Below are 15,700 nucleotides of genomic sequence, written 5' to 3'. Positions count from 1 at the left end.
AAACGATAATAGTTGTAATAAATACAACCCCCAGCCTTGTGGAAAATCTTCTGTTTAGTCCTTGTTGTCAAAGCCTTTCAGTCTTTGCCAATCCTCCTTGCTGGAGACGTTTACAAAAGTGACTGAGATAAAGTAGTGACATATAAATGTGCATGTGTGCAGGCATTAAATTCTTAGAAGGAAAAAATTGAGCTCAACTAAGATTCTACAAAAATTCAATTCTTATCATTAAAACCTAATAATAAGAAAATTATTAAAAGGTAACCTAATCACAAGACTTTACGAGGATTTATTTCAGTGCCAACAGACACCAACAGTATTTGGAGCACTTCATAAAACAAGAACAACACAGTAAAGAAATAATGATAACATTTTAAACATGGAAAAGGGAAAATAGGCTAACACTAAAAGCCTGACTAAAGAGATGAGTTTTTAGTTTTGATTTAAAAACTGTGAAAGGGTGTACAAATTGTGAAAGGGTTTCTCAAATTGGCAGGGAGTGTGTTCCGAGAAATTGTAAGTACAACTTAAAGGTGAGCCTCAGCAGAACGTAAAAACCCAGCTAACTACATAGGGAATAAAGAAAGATGCTAGTGACTGTGAGGATTTGCTGTGTAGTACTTTAAAATTTAAAAGTGAATTTTTTAACTGAATGCACTGGGTAATGGGGTGATGTGGTCACAGAGCCTCAAATGCATTAAAAGTCAAGTAGCTGACTTTTGGGCTATTTGAAGTTTGTTTAGGGAGCAGGTAGGGAGACCACTATAAAAGCTATTGCTGTAACCCATTTTGTGATGAAGGCATGAATCAGGGTTTCCGCAGCAGTGTACTCAAGAAAAGACCGAATTTGGGCAATGTTCCTGAGTTGTAAGAGACTTTAAAGGTGGCTTTTATGTGAACATCAAAACAGAGCTCTGGATCAAACAAGACCCAAGTTTTCAAATTATAATTTGAGTATAATTTGAGGCTACTGTTTCCAAGTTGTTGGGAATTTTATAAATGAGATATATCTATCCTAGGATTTTTGCACATCACCACATTTTTTTTCATATTTAAATGGAGAAAAATTTGACTCAACCAGGCCTGGATTTCACTCACACGGTTTGACAGAATTGAAATGTCTCACAAAGGATCGGGCGTGATAGAGACATAAAGCTGAATGTCATCAAATGTAAAAATGAAAGCAGACACCCTTTTTGTCACTGAGAAAATAGATTAAGAACAAAATAAGTCCTAGGATAGAGCCTTGGGGAACACCTGAAGATAGAGGAACAGAGTTAAAATTATTGACCTAAAAATTATATCACCTCCATCTGTCCTCAATATCTACAAAAATACTGTATGCAAATTTCAGTTGAGTCCAATACATAGCAATCAGCTTAAGACTAGGCAAAAAACATAACAACACAAGTATATACAGTATTGTGTATTGTTATTGTTTGCTATTTTCTTATCTTTTTCTTTTATTACATGCAGCATGTAAATATTTCACATGAAAAAAAGTTATCTTTGGGCCTAATATAATACAGTTTCCTACTAGAAATACGAATTAGAAAAACATTCACAAGGTCTGTATTTAAATATACCCAATACTGAAAATAAAAAAATATGAAATTGAGCACAGATTTTGGCTGTTATTTGGAAAGTGCTTTTGCATGATTAAAGCAAGGTGAGGTAAGATTGCTGGCCAGAAAGCACAAGTGGGATGTGTTAGGGCAATTGAAAAACAATGTAATTCTGCACCAATTACCATAAACACTGACATTCAATGTGCCCTAGGTTATTGTATTAAATCATAATTGCAGTAATCTTAGTAAATTACCTCTGTTTGCAGGTTTTGATGACATGTGTCATTATTTAACCCTGTTTGCAGTGCTGATGCTGCATATCTCAGGGTGAAAGTGTAGAGGCTTTCCTTATTTTTAAATCTTCTCCGCCAAGGATGGCAGACACATCTTTAAGTGAAATATAATGCCAACAACTATATCTCTCCTTCCTGTCGAGCCTATTGGTACCAGTTTAGCCTAGAAAAGCCTAGAATGATATATCTTTGTGAAGAGTTAATTGAATTCTGTTATAAAGGCATCGCCTGAAAGAGGCTGTTTTCTGTAATATGTGCCATTGGTCAAGCTCAGTACAGTTTAACCACACTTTCCTAGCTTGCTGCAGTGCTATGAATAACCGAATAACTGTATAATAACTTCCTTAAGTTTCTTGAACTTCCTGGTGCAGGAGTATCCGGAGCTGTAAACTGCTTGTTCTAACTACATATTTAACTTAATATTTAGAATTTCAGAAAATGTTCTGTTCTAACCTGTTTGTTTTCTAAAGTTCCGCTTAATGCTCTGCCTAGTAACAAAGGATGTACAGTAATCAGCTCAGTAACTTGTTTTGATCACGGTATAAAAACTGGGGAAAGTACCACTGTAACTCTGAACTGCACTGCCCTTTTGCACTGGTGGTGATGTTCCTGTGTGCATACATAATAAAGCTCACCACTCTCATTTAAACCATGACCTGAGTTCAGGATTTTTATTTCAACATTTGTAATTAAATGGAAATGACCCTTTTTATATCATACATTCATAACCACACATAGGCATCTACATTTACACAGAAAATGTGGATTGTATAGATATTTGTGACTTGAGTTTGTGACTAGGACTGGAAAGGACACCTGAAGCAGAGGTTACTGATAATACAGGGGAAATCAGTGGCATTAGAAGACTGTAGGTCAAAAGGCCAAAAGAAAATCAATTATTTATATTTTTCAGAAAGTAAGCATGTAAAATCAGTTTCATTGTTCACGTCTGTCATCATTCAGTAAGCACGCTTAATAGTGACCAAGAGAAATACAACATTTTGGTCCTAGTCCACAATTTCCATTTAAAAACTTTGGACAGCTATTTGTTCTTCTGCTTTTGAGTATGGCATACATACAGTATGCATAAAAAATAAATACAAATTCATCTCACAATTAAAAAGCTGTAAGCAAATAAAGTGAAATGCAAAATGTTGTTATGAATCTCCACATGAAATAATTCAATTAGAGACACAGCACACAATACAGTTGTGGTATTTATCAATCCTACGTAGGATTGTACTTGTAAGTTTTCAAACACTGCACTGTAATGTATCAAAATAGTCATTTATGTTCATCAGGCTCTTTTTCGGTCCAATTTAAAATATTACACAGCTGGCTGGAACCCTGCCTTGAGGTTTTGTTACATTGTAACAAATCCGCATTTAGTTTGTTGCTTAGATTATGGAAACTTACAGAAATACTAAGCCCTAGAAATCCATCTGGAAAAACATCAGCAGAGAACTATGTGTAATAAGAACTTTCCTATACGTCTGCAAGTACTTGAAATGTAAGGTATTAAGTTTTTAATTCTATATTTGCATAAACTCACCCTATACAATGTCTTTAAGTTAAAATATGCATACTACTATAAAAAATAACTCCCCTTCAGTATAAGCCGACTTCTACAGGTGGCAAAATCACATGTGTTTTAGCGAAAAGGAGTTAAGAACGTAAGTACTGAATTAAGAAAGTGCTGAAGAGCTGGTCAAGACAGGAGGGGCTCCAAAGCGGTTCAATCAATATGTCATTTCTTTAGGGTACAGGTTGAACCTACACACCAGACAAGCCCAGAAATCCTTGAGCTGCATCAAGGAGCTGGCTGGGACAGGGATTCCTGAACATGCAGTGTACAACCGGGCTACCACTCCCACTTTCCTCCACTGTCCTCTAGGAATCGCCAGACACCGTGTAGGTTTGCAGTGTCCTCAGGGAGGGCAGCATCACTTCTGCGGTCAATGCAGGCAAGAATGCACACTAGTGACAAAACAGTACATGGCCCCCATCCTTCCCTTGACAAGAGTCACAGCACTGATCTGATTAGCAATTGGTGATCACAGATTCCTTTTTTTACAGGAGTTGTATCTCACAACCCTTATGACAGCCTACCTTGGTAATTTTACCACAGAAGATTCACTTTTACGAGAGTTTTACTATGGGTTGGCTGTGGAGTTCCTGTGGTTACCTATGGCTTCACTGTGCTCCATAGTATTCCTATGATCCAGTGTATTAAATCATAGTGAATCCATAGGAAACCACAGAAAGTCCATGATCAAACCACAGTGAAACACTGTTAAAAGTTTGAACATCCTATGGTAAACATACCAGACTAAACTACCATAAAGGAAGATCTGGCTCTACAGCATCATCACAAGAAATTTGAATTCTACCCTTTGACCATTATTTCCAATTCAACCGCTCTGGCATTCTGCTCTTTCTCTACTGAAAGTGCAGCAAGTGACCTGCAACATTTACCATTCAATTACAGTATTTACCACAAATGACTGCCTGAAAATATTCCTTACTGCTTTGGCTTGATGATTTTCTATAGCCTTGTAGACATTAAATTGATTACAGCACTACGACAGTTGATAAACCATGGATTAGTCACTCTGTAACAAAGAAAAGGCTTTACGGTTTTTATTGCTTGATCGTGAATAGCATTAAATAACACTTTTAAAGTGTTTTTCTTTTTCAAAAGCATGTATAATTACAACTTTGTTCTTGCTGTAACCATGTTTAAGCAAGCTACAGATTATACTGCCCTGAAAAACTGTTCTTATAATTATTATCAGTTGTTATATTAGAATGACTATGTTCCTACAAGCCTTTTGTATCTTTCCAATGCCAGGAAATGTTTCTGACAGAACTAAATCAGAGACTGATGACAGATTTTTTTTCACATCTGTCTTAGCTTATGGTGAAGCAGTCAGATATTGTTTCAATATTGGATACACAATATAATTACATGACTATTGCACTTGTTTATTAAAAAAAACATACAACAAACAAATGTTATAATGAACTAAAAACAAAATGTTACTCCATGTTAAAAAAATAATATTTAAAAATGAATTGTCTGTTATATGGAAGCGTTTCTGTGTTTGGCCCAGGGGAGTAAAGTTACGCAATTTTATTCTTATTGACAGCTAAATGACAACCACAGAATCAGGCAGCTTATTAACTAAGATTTAACTGAGACACGCCAACCAAATTTATTTTATTAAAATATTTTAATCTTTTGTTATAGTGGGCATATAAAACATTAGACAAAGATAATTAAGTTGCTCTAAACTATAGACCTGTTAAACTCTGAGTTTGAAAAAAGGGCATATTACACAGATTAATAATTCAATTAACCATTCACACCTTTTAAGATTCTAAGGTTGTGATTTCTTTCTGTTTAAGGTTAACCAAAGAATTCAAAACCGTACTCATCCTTGAGCTCCTCAAAGGATTTCTACAGGATTTTCAAACTTTTATTGACAATCAATTAATTGTTAATAGAGGTATTCTGATTCTGAAAGGCCCTATATTGTTTTTTAATACTTAAATACACCTTTGAGCAGTAATGTCTCTTGTATAAAAAACTGAGTTAACCCATAAAACATGCACAAATAAATTCATACAGTATTCAAGTTAAGTAATATTGCTTGTGTGAAACAGAAAATATAGGATCAATCAAGGATTCATTATAAATTTGAAAGGTTTGTTCTTAAACCTTGATATGATTGACACAATAAATCAATTTAAAGCAGTTTGCTTTGAACAAACACTTACTGTACCATCGACACCTCCCATAGATTTACACTGTCTTCATATGATGTATCAGTTTTTAAGCACTTTTAACACATGTGAGGAGGTATACCAGACGTTAAACACTGAAAAAGTAATCATGTTAAGCTTAACCTTATCTAATGGACTTTTTACGGTCCATGAGTGTTGAAAATTTCCTGTTCACTTCTTGTCAGTCTCACAATGTTTTCTGCATGATGATCTTCATTGCTCATAACAGAAGAATGTCTGCATTTGCTTTGGATTTAGTGAGAAATCAGTTTAACTTTTTTTGTTACAAGAAATGTAATCCATAATAACTCACTTGATATTGCTTCCTAAATACTACATTTTCAGGATAGTACCTTTCAGATCACAGTATTAATACTTCTTCATATTAAGCAGTAAAAAGGCATAACTGTAAACTCAAAGAAGGACTACAATGGTTAGTCACAAAGATTTTTTTTATGTGTCTTCTTCGGCTTCGGTGTTCAAGAAATTTATTCAAATCCCATTAAAAGTAATGCTAATCACTAAATTAAGGTTAAATGAGAACTACCACTTTTATGATAGTGATTTAGTTACAAGGATCACTGAATTGCCTGAAATACCAAGTGACCGCCTTCACTTGAGAAAATGTGCATTTTGGTGTTTTTATGAATGGACATAATTGCTCTGCATATAAAGTGGTCATCTATATTCAAATCGACATTGACGAGTAGCAATTAATTACTACTATAATGTACTTTTGTAAATTATCAGAAGGCAGGTGAGATTATTGAAGAACTTAACAAAAGTCTAAGAAAAGCAAACCTTAAACTAAGTTCTTGATATTCTCTGTGGTCATATACATAAAGCATGCAGTATTGATGCAGTATTGATATACTAACACAGGACCCACTAGTATTGACCTGCTACAACCCAAACAGCAGGTAAAAATGATATCACCTTCAGCACTGGCTCAGGAAAAATAGCTACCTGCGTTAATTATTACACAGAATATGAAGTCATATGAAGGGAAAAATAAATGACACAACCTTTTTGCCTTTTCAAAGATTTCCTGTTTTTGCAAATATTATTATTTGTTATAATTACGTTTTATGGGCAGAAAAAAATAACACAAAATGCCCAAGGACCAGTGAAGGATGTCACATATTTACTGAAAATGACTCCCAGTTGAGAGCATCATTACTGGGAGCTGAAACATAAAGGTACCTATCTTAGCTATAATAACACAGAGTTTGGGGGTAATTGGTCACTCGGCTGCATAAATTCACAAAACAAAAAAGCAGACGCTTCACCCAACGTTATCTTTCCCTGAACAGTCTCTGTCCAGGATGTCAAAATGAACAGTGCACCAAACCGAATTCTAAATTGGCTGCTGCCACCAGCAGAGAATTACGGAGAGGCAGGGAGAGCAGGAAAGCTTTTTTGTCCCGAGGCAGTAAATGCCGCCTGTCAGCCTTTTACAAGCTGAAGTGACAGAACAGGGATGTTTCCACCCCCACTCCTTGTGGAGTTGTATCCAAACTAGGATAAGGAGCAGGTGAAGTTACTTATAGAATCCCAATTATTTTTATTTGTCATTTATTTATCAAATGTGTAGATCATCTACATCAGTTCCCCCAGACTGTAGTAGGAAGCCCTCAGGTGTGTAAAATGAAAATGCTAATTCAATGATAATTTTGCCCTAATTGCCAAAAAAAAAAGCCAAAACCAAGTTTATGACGCTAGTTGTTGTCACACAGTACTTTTCTCACTGCTTTATTTTTCAGATTAATATTGTAAGCACAATATTGCAATTACATTTTTCAAAGTAATTTTGGGGTGCCGGCCCAAAGCATTTTTTTGAAAAGGGATTACCACATCATGAAAGACTGCTCTATCGATGGTCACTGCCTAAAATCCCACCAAGAAACTTTAAACATAGCAAATGTGGCTTACCTCCATTCTTTCCGATCTGTCTGAAACATCTCCAGAACATTCGGATAAAGGAAGCTCTGTTGTGTGGGGTAGCTTTGACATAGCTGAACTCCCTGAAGAGGACATGGTTCCCATCTCGCACACTGTTGAAGCTGTATGAAACATAAAGCAAAGATCACTGCTGAAAGAGTCCAGGCAAGTTAAAGACTATAAATGATTTGTGGTTCTGTGAGTTTCACTTTTTAATACATGGACACAGGACAGTATTTACATATTAAAAATTGTTCCTTAAAATAAAAATAGATTTATATTTGGAAAAATTATTTGTGTGTATTTGCTAGATCTTTTTTTTAGGTTTAATGACCTGTATGATATAAGAGGGGATTCTAAAAAGCGGTTTGCATAAAAAGTTTGTTCTATGATGTCATGCTTGTTATTTAACTATTTGAGCCTTGAGCCTAGAAGCACAGCCCGCCAGAAGCAGCTACATTAAATCTTATAACAAATCTCCAGCAGCTTAGAAATGCACATAATTCACTGGCATTGTGTCAAATCACATAACTCATTTTCAATAGTGTTGGCTGCTGCACATGTGCACCTTCTATTAAATTAATTTATTTTATGGAACAGGCAAACCACATTTTTTACAATCATTGCAGTTTGATTCTTTCTTTTTTTCACAGACTCAGTTTGGAGCAAGTCGATTTTTTGTTATGATAAGCCTTCAAACATACGGATAATTTACCAGTCTGACGTCATTCTAGTGGTCATAGCACATTTTTAAATAGACAAAAGACATTTTTTCAGTTTGCTTGTTCACAGCAAATGATCAAAATCACTTAATTTTATTAAACTTCAAAAGCACAGATAATTCCAGTACAAGCACCTATTCAGCTAAGCTGTATTGTCTATTATTGTCACCTGCAGTTATCTGAAGCAAAGCAACTATACAAGGAGTATTTATTTTCACAGGCAGTTTATGAGGTACAAAACAGAGGCCACTTGCTTTCATCAGTGCAAAAGCTTTTCAACAATATTAGTATTGATTTTTTCCTTAAATTATTCATTTTTATAGTGCCCACTTACTTTTATTACCCTTCACAACTAGACGAGGAACAACAAAATCTGATTTATTTACACTTATTTCATGCTATCCATTGTGGTACAGACAATTATTTATGTAACAGAAACATAATATTTCCCAAAGCATTAATTACAGAGTTATTAGTAAAAGTACTAAACTTTGTATGTAAGAGCAGAAGAGATCATTGCTATTTAAAAAAAACAACTTGAAATACAGTGTTCATTACATAGCTGTGAATGGTAATGATTTTTAGTTTATTAGTTGCAGTTTCATATACTGTAGGCTGTGCCACCAAGTGACATTTTACTCTCAAGTATAGCACATGGAGAGAACTCATTACGCCTTACAAGCTTTGTAACTACATAGCATTTTATACTTTTCGAATGTTACATTGTGATTCAAAATGATACATTTATGACAAGATTAGTTGAGTTTCCTAACAAATTCTCCAGAGTTTAATTAAATCTTTCCTACATGTAAGTATATTGTTTTTTAGATGTTTCTAATAAATATAATGGGACACATTCCTGCCTGTACAACGTCTTAACATTGGAGGAAGAAAACAGCATTCAGGTTTACTGCCCAAGCTGCAAACATAATATGAACATAGTGTATAGGTTAGACTTACTACCAAAACAGAGTATTCATCTTTCAGAACATGGAATAGACATCTTGGAAGGCTGCCATATTGTTTTAGATTTCAAGAGAAGAATCAGACTTAAGAAAATCAGTGCAGAAAATCTCAACATCCAACCAATTTAAATAACCACAAAAAGAGCACGATAAAGCTGCTTGACTCAATTTGTGTTCTTAATGAAACATTTTTTATAGGGTGTCCATGGCTTCTGTGAGAACAACTGCCAGTTCCTCAAACTCTGTAACTTATCGGCAATGTTTTTCTGAAGGGAATAAGATGAAGATCAATCAACAAAGAACAAGACAAATTAAATGAAATGTCACTATTCAATTATGAAATTTCATTCCAAACACATTTGTATAGTCCAAAGATGTACGATTTAGACTTTACTCTTCACAAAAATGGTCTAATTTGTTGGATTTACAGAATTAAAGGACCTAAAAGCAGACATAAGTCACAAGCAGAATTAAAGATGCAAGCCTCTTGTGTTTGCTGATGTTAACTCTCTTATTATCTTGACAGTGCTGCATTAACTCGTAAGTTTACAATCCCATGTCTAAGACTGCAGATGTTTTTCATGGATTCTATATGCTACTGAGAAACACCCACACACTCTGGAAATCCCAACACCAAAAGCCAGAGGTTTGATCAAGAGAGACCACTGCAATCAATCCCAATGGCATGTACCCATTAAATCTGCCATCTTTTGTCACAGACAATGACAAAATACACAAGGGCTGATGGTAACAATTATCCCATATTAAGCGTGAGAGAAAGAACCACAAATAAAAGGGAAATCTTCTGTTAGAGACCTTGTAGTAAATTGACATCATATGCGTAAAACTCCTGTTACTGGTTTATTGCCAGTTGAAAAGGATTCAAGACCTATTCAATTCTTGGTTACAATTCCACTGCAGTACCTATTGAAGAATTAAATAGAATTTAGCTGAAAATGTTAAGACCTGTGAATCTTTAATGAAGCAAAAATTGTGCTTCTTTAAAAAACATCTACGGTCCCCAAGCAACCTGTTGAAGCCTGTCTCTAGCTAACTGCAACCAGGACTCTCGAAGCAGCACACAATTGGCAGAGCACTGCCAGGATAAGGTGGACATTTGTCAGACAGGTTCCTCAGAACAACAGCAACTCCTGAGAACTGCTGGGCGCATGAAAGCTTAAAGTGACATCAGAGTGATGCAGTCAGTAGTGATTCTCTTTGCAGGGACAATGGAGTTAGCAGTGTGAATAAAGGTGAAATACTCCAACCGGAGGGTTTATCCAAATTCAAATCCTCACTAGACCTGTGTGAGTAGGGGAGCTGCTGCCAGAGACTTGAGCCTTCCAACAACAGACAATTACAGACTGAGCAGCCGAAAGGCTCAGATCACTGACAAACAATGCACGGGTAAAACTGTATGTTCATTCCTGAATAGAGTGAAACACATACAGTATGTTGCCGCTGGCTAAGGGTTACAATGTACTGGATGCCTATTCTATCAGCATTGACCCTCGGCCTCTTTTAGAAAGAAAATTTACAGCATTTTCTGGACATACAGACAGGTTTACTGCTTTTAAAAAGGGGTTTCCATAGAAAATCTATAAAGCTCCTTTTATCACTTCATAATTTCATGCCTCATGAGATACTCAGTCACACAAAAGACACTTTTACTGTAGAAATGAGATTATTAATTTGCATTCTGCTGTTCATTGCAGGATTTTACAAGGAACTGTATTTTATTAGCTAGAAGGTAGTCTAAACTGTAGTTGCTCGATGGTATAAATCTTGGAACATTTTAAGTACATTCTTCACATTGGCTATAGAATTTAATGTCAAAACAAATCAACAATATCTAAGTTGGCCCCTAGATGAAAAGATTCCTAAAAGTACCATAACAGAGTTTATACAAATCTGAAAAACCAGGCTCCGATTTTTGAGTTGATGTGACCCAGCTTGACTTAACGAACATTAATCTGCTTCCTTATGCAAGTTGTGTTTTCTTTTTAAGATAATTGGTATGGCTTTTTGCCATATTCTACCAAGAAAATTTCATTGCCCTGACTACATATTATCTACTACATTATGATGAGCCCTGAACAAGACATAGGTGTCCACTGGGAGAATTTTTTTAAGTTGTGTTTAACAGTCAATTGCAGTCTATTGAACCAACATTTTAGAGAGAAAACAATTATGATTTTCAGGTTATGCTTTATACTCCTAATCCAAACAACGCAGACTTTGTTATGACAGCCATTAATGAATTGTCATCTATAATTTCTTTACACATATTACCCCATTTACAAAAAAGAAAGACAATTTTACAAAAAAACACTGTTGCCATGCTCAATCCACATGGTAAAAACTAGACACTCCCTTTTCACACCAGAATTCTCTCATACAAGTGGTTTCCAAGCAATACAAGTCCAAAACCCAGTAACACAGCTCATTTGTTCCAGTGTCATTGGTAGTAATGACCTTGTTTTTTTAGTTGTTTTGTTTTTTTCTTTTCTCTTTTTTTTTAATACTGATGCATAATGAAAAAAAGTAGACTACCCCCACCCTTTTGATCAAAAGCATACAGCGGCATGCAGTAACTTAATCCCCCTTATAATGAGGGGCTCTTGAGACCCTCCTCAAGGGCTGTACCTCCAGACCAGACAATACCTTTCAGAGAGCCTACATGATATGGATATAAATACCCAGGCTCTTTGTGCTGTGGAATTTTCTTTGTGCTACAACAAGGCTCTTGGTTAAATGAGGTGAGAGTCCTATAAAGGAACAAGCATATAAGGCACGTAGAGGTTAAAATACCACAGAGCAAGCACGCCCCAAAGCACCCCAAAAAATAATCATGAACCAAATGATTCCGCAGTACAAAAACACTTAAAATGCTGCGTAGATAGTGTCACTGCATGTTTAAAGCTTTTATTTTATTTACATATCAAGATATAAAATGGATTTATATAACACACATTCATGTTGTGATGTAATTCAAAAGAAGAAGGGCTTTTATTTTTACCATCTTCATTGATATATCATAAATAATGCATGAACAGTATGACTGTAGACTTCTGAATAGTATTTATGGCAAACAAACAAATTAATAATTTATGTTTCAAATATGTTGTTGGAATATATTCCAACGACATCTTCAGTATAAATGTCTTCAGACAGTTTAAAATAGAAAGGAAATGTGTAATAACAGACATTGTGCAATACTGGATTTTTAAAGTTCTAAGTTCATTCTACAATTTAATTCAGTATTGTTCTACGTTTGGTCCTAGCATTGTGAAATGGTCAGGTCTATTTAAAATTCACAATCCCATAATTTAGAGCTATTTCTGCTTTCTCCTCGAGAAATGAGCAACATACATATAAATCCATTTCATGAGCTGACTATGTAATATGTTCACTTTTATAAGGTTAAAACAGCGATCTGTGGCTTCTTACTATGCTAATTTTACTGTATATGTGGAGGGGAATATAAGCACAAATATTTATATACTTATAATATACAGTATGAGTTTATATGGTTTTGCTTTCTAACAGTTTTGTGAAAGAATCAGAGCCAGTTGATAGTCACATTTTCAAAATATTTATACATCCACGTAAAAGAAAACTGAGTTGATATAAAAGAAGACCAAAAACACAAAAGATGATTCTCCTATACGTTTGTTATGAATGTGATGACAGACAGAAAGAATAAGTTATTCTGTTATTTCAAGGTGAATTACATTGAAATGTGCAATCAGTTTTCGGTTTAACTAAATATTTTCTTAAAAAGTGCATGAGTTCATGTAGCACTCGCCTGAGGGACCACTATCAAGTTACCAAACTAAATTATCAATGCTCTATAACAAAAACCTTTTCATCAGGAATTTTTCATATCTAGTTTATCATTTATGATGATATCTGCGTCATCGACTAGGTCAGGTATCTGTCACCTTCTTTTTTTTCTTCTTAAAAAGGACTTCTTAAGGAATACTAATATGTTTTCCTTTTAATATTATTTTCTTTTCAATGTACCTATGGCAAAAAACATAAATTCTTCAAAGACAACACAAAAAGCACACGTCCATGTGCAAATGCTTGGGGGCCCAGCTAAGTCAACAAACATTTTTGAGCATTTTCTTTTGTTAAAAAGAGCTGCAAGGCCAGTTTGATCTCACTGGGTTGTATTGTCACCCTGTTGCTTTTCAAGTTCAACATATTAAGCACACCTGCAGTGACCTCAGTTCCCACACATATTTCTCTTTCTTATGGAATCATTAACAGTGAATATTTGTCTTTGTTTAAATATGTCTTGCTTTTTTGTTTTTATTCATCATACAAATCCCAAGTTTGCACATCTGTAGATTGATAATATCTTATAAAAGCAGCAGTTGCTTACCTTGGAATCTGAGGATTGGCCTTTATAGAGTGCAAAAAAATGAAAATGAGAAACAATGAAAGCCTCCATTGACATTTAAAAAGCATATATTTATTTGGGGTACTGGAAGTTCACATTGTTGCTCTTAAAAAACAACAAAAACAGAGGCATATCTTTGACACTTAATGTTTAAACTCTGACTGTAATAATAAAATACTTTCCTCAGTGATTCTTTTTAAAGACCAAAGCACAGATTCCTCATCCTTAATGTAATAAGGATCACAAAGGGCATTTTTTGACAGTAGAAATTTTCTCTGAATTAGTTACTTTATAACTTATATATTTGCATGGACATTTAGTCTGATACATTCTGGAAAGGCGGCATAATTTGGCAAATATTCTATCAACAGTATAATTAGGTGTTTGTGACTTGTGAGTGTGTTTAAATGGAAAAAAAAAATGCAAGGCCTTGGAAAGCACATACTGTACTCCTACACCTAGGCCTAAACACATCCTGGGACTTTCTGTCGTTGCACATCGTGCAACGCGTATAAATAAAAAGTGATGTTCCCGAGTTAAAAACTAATTGCAAATATTTGGAATCTGAGAGCATTCAACTGTCTCCTAACAAACAAATGTCAGAAACCTTCTAAGTACTCATCACTTTTAAGGTGAAAGGTTATAAAACATATATACAAGTATTATCTTTTATTCTTGGTCATTTTTTACTTACCACATTTCTGAGGTCTATTCATAAAATCTGTAGCCTGCTATCCTCTGTAATAGCATATTCAATACTTACACATTCCCCATGAACACAGTATCACACAGAATATTAAAATTCACATTACTGCACATTCATCCCGTCACCTGCTAATATGAATGCCCTCCCCCCTTCCCTTCCTCTCCTAGTGTGGGCATTTCATTCATCTTAAGAACATAAGAACAAATCCACAGGTGTCATCCAGCTATTTCTTCAAAGAAAAAGAGTATTCAGCAACAGGGCCAAGGTACTAACTCTCATAACCCTTGTAAATAAATCTTGTTAAATCATTTTCTTCCCTCAAACTGGCAATGCCCATTGACATCTGCAGTTTTCTAGTTCTAACTAGATAGGTAAAACAGAATATTAGCCAAATAAACTTGAACTCTGGAGTTGACCACTGACTTCCATGAGAGTGGTATGAAAACTCCAGGACTTCACCGAGTCATCACTGCCTTGAACAATCCCTTTTCACCATAATTCATGCCTGCTCTTCCTTCCTCTATAGTATATAGGTCTCTACCTTTCTTTTCCATTACTTCTTCCCTCCTATTTTTTCTTAGCTATTCTGAAGTGCCAGTTAGACTACCTCAGATCTTCTTGCCCATCATTGTAGATCCTGCCCTTTCCTTTGCTCATCACCACATCGTTAAAAAAACCTCAGCCTTAAAAAAACCCCTGAAATAACAATTCTGGTACACGTGGGTTGTGAAACATAAGCTGCCCCAAACTCTTTCTGCTTTAAGAAATAAACCAATTTTTAAAAGAAGACTGAATGAGACTGATGGGCCGCAGCCAGAGCATTACTTTGAGATCTCAGCATGGTGGCTTATCATAATGTAACACAAAGCCTTTTACACACTGCATGTGCTCTACAAAGGATTCTGCCAAGGAAAATAAAATCCCTTCTATAACCTCATCCAAAACAGAGGCATTAAAAACACAAAAGGGTGGTATTACAAATTTTAACCACCTGGCTGGTGGTTTTACTTTGTCACTAAATATTGCCAGAAAAAATGAAAAAAAAACACTAGAAAATTACATGCTACTATATCCACCAACTTAAAACTTTATATGCAGCAGTGTGGAGTAGTGATTAGGGGCTATGAACTCAACAAAATAATCGTTGTTTCCCAGATAGGACACTGTTGTTGCACCCTAGAGCAACGTACATCTAACAAATGCCCTGTTGTATGAACGCATACTTTCAAGTTATCATTGAGAATAAGAATCTGTTCTCAATTGACTTAACCGATTAATAAGTGTATTAAGAAAAATGAATTGGATGCCTGT

The 15,700-nt window shown here is 35.1% G+C and overlaps 1 protein-coding gene across 1 annotated transcript in view; it reads right to left on the bottom strand.

Annotated features, from left to right (window-relative positions):
• The window catches only part of cstpp1 (centriolar satellite-associated tubulin polyglutamylase complex regulator 1), a 50,198-nt gene that overhangs the window by 25,637 nt on the left and 8,861 nt on the right, over positions 1–15,700 (bottom strand). The window contains exon 3 of the mRNA XM_088934844.1: positions 7,580–7,710. Coding sequence (XP_088790970.1) covers positions 7,580–7,710 — 131 coding nt within the window. The remainder of the gene's footprint in view (positions 1–7,579; positions 7,711–15,700) is intronic.

The sequence above is a fragment of the Atractosteus spatula genome, chromosome 16, assembly GCF_055471065.1.
Source record: "Atractosteus spatula isolate fAtrSpa1 chromosome 16, fAtrSpa1.hap1, whole genome shotgun sequence".
Classification (NCBI taxonomy): Eukaryota; Metazoa; Chordata; class Actinopteri; order Semionotiformes; family Lepisosteidae; genus Atractosteus; species Atractosteus spatula.
This window is presented reverse-complemented; position numbering and strand designations above follow the sequence as displayed.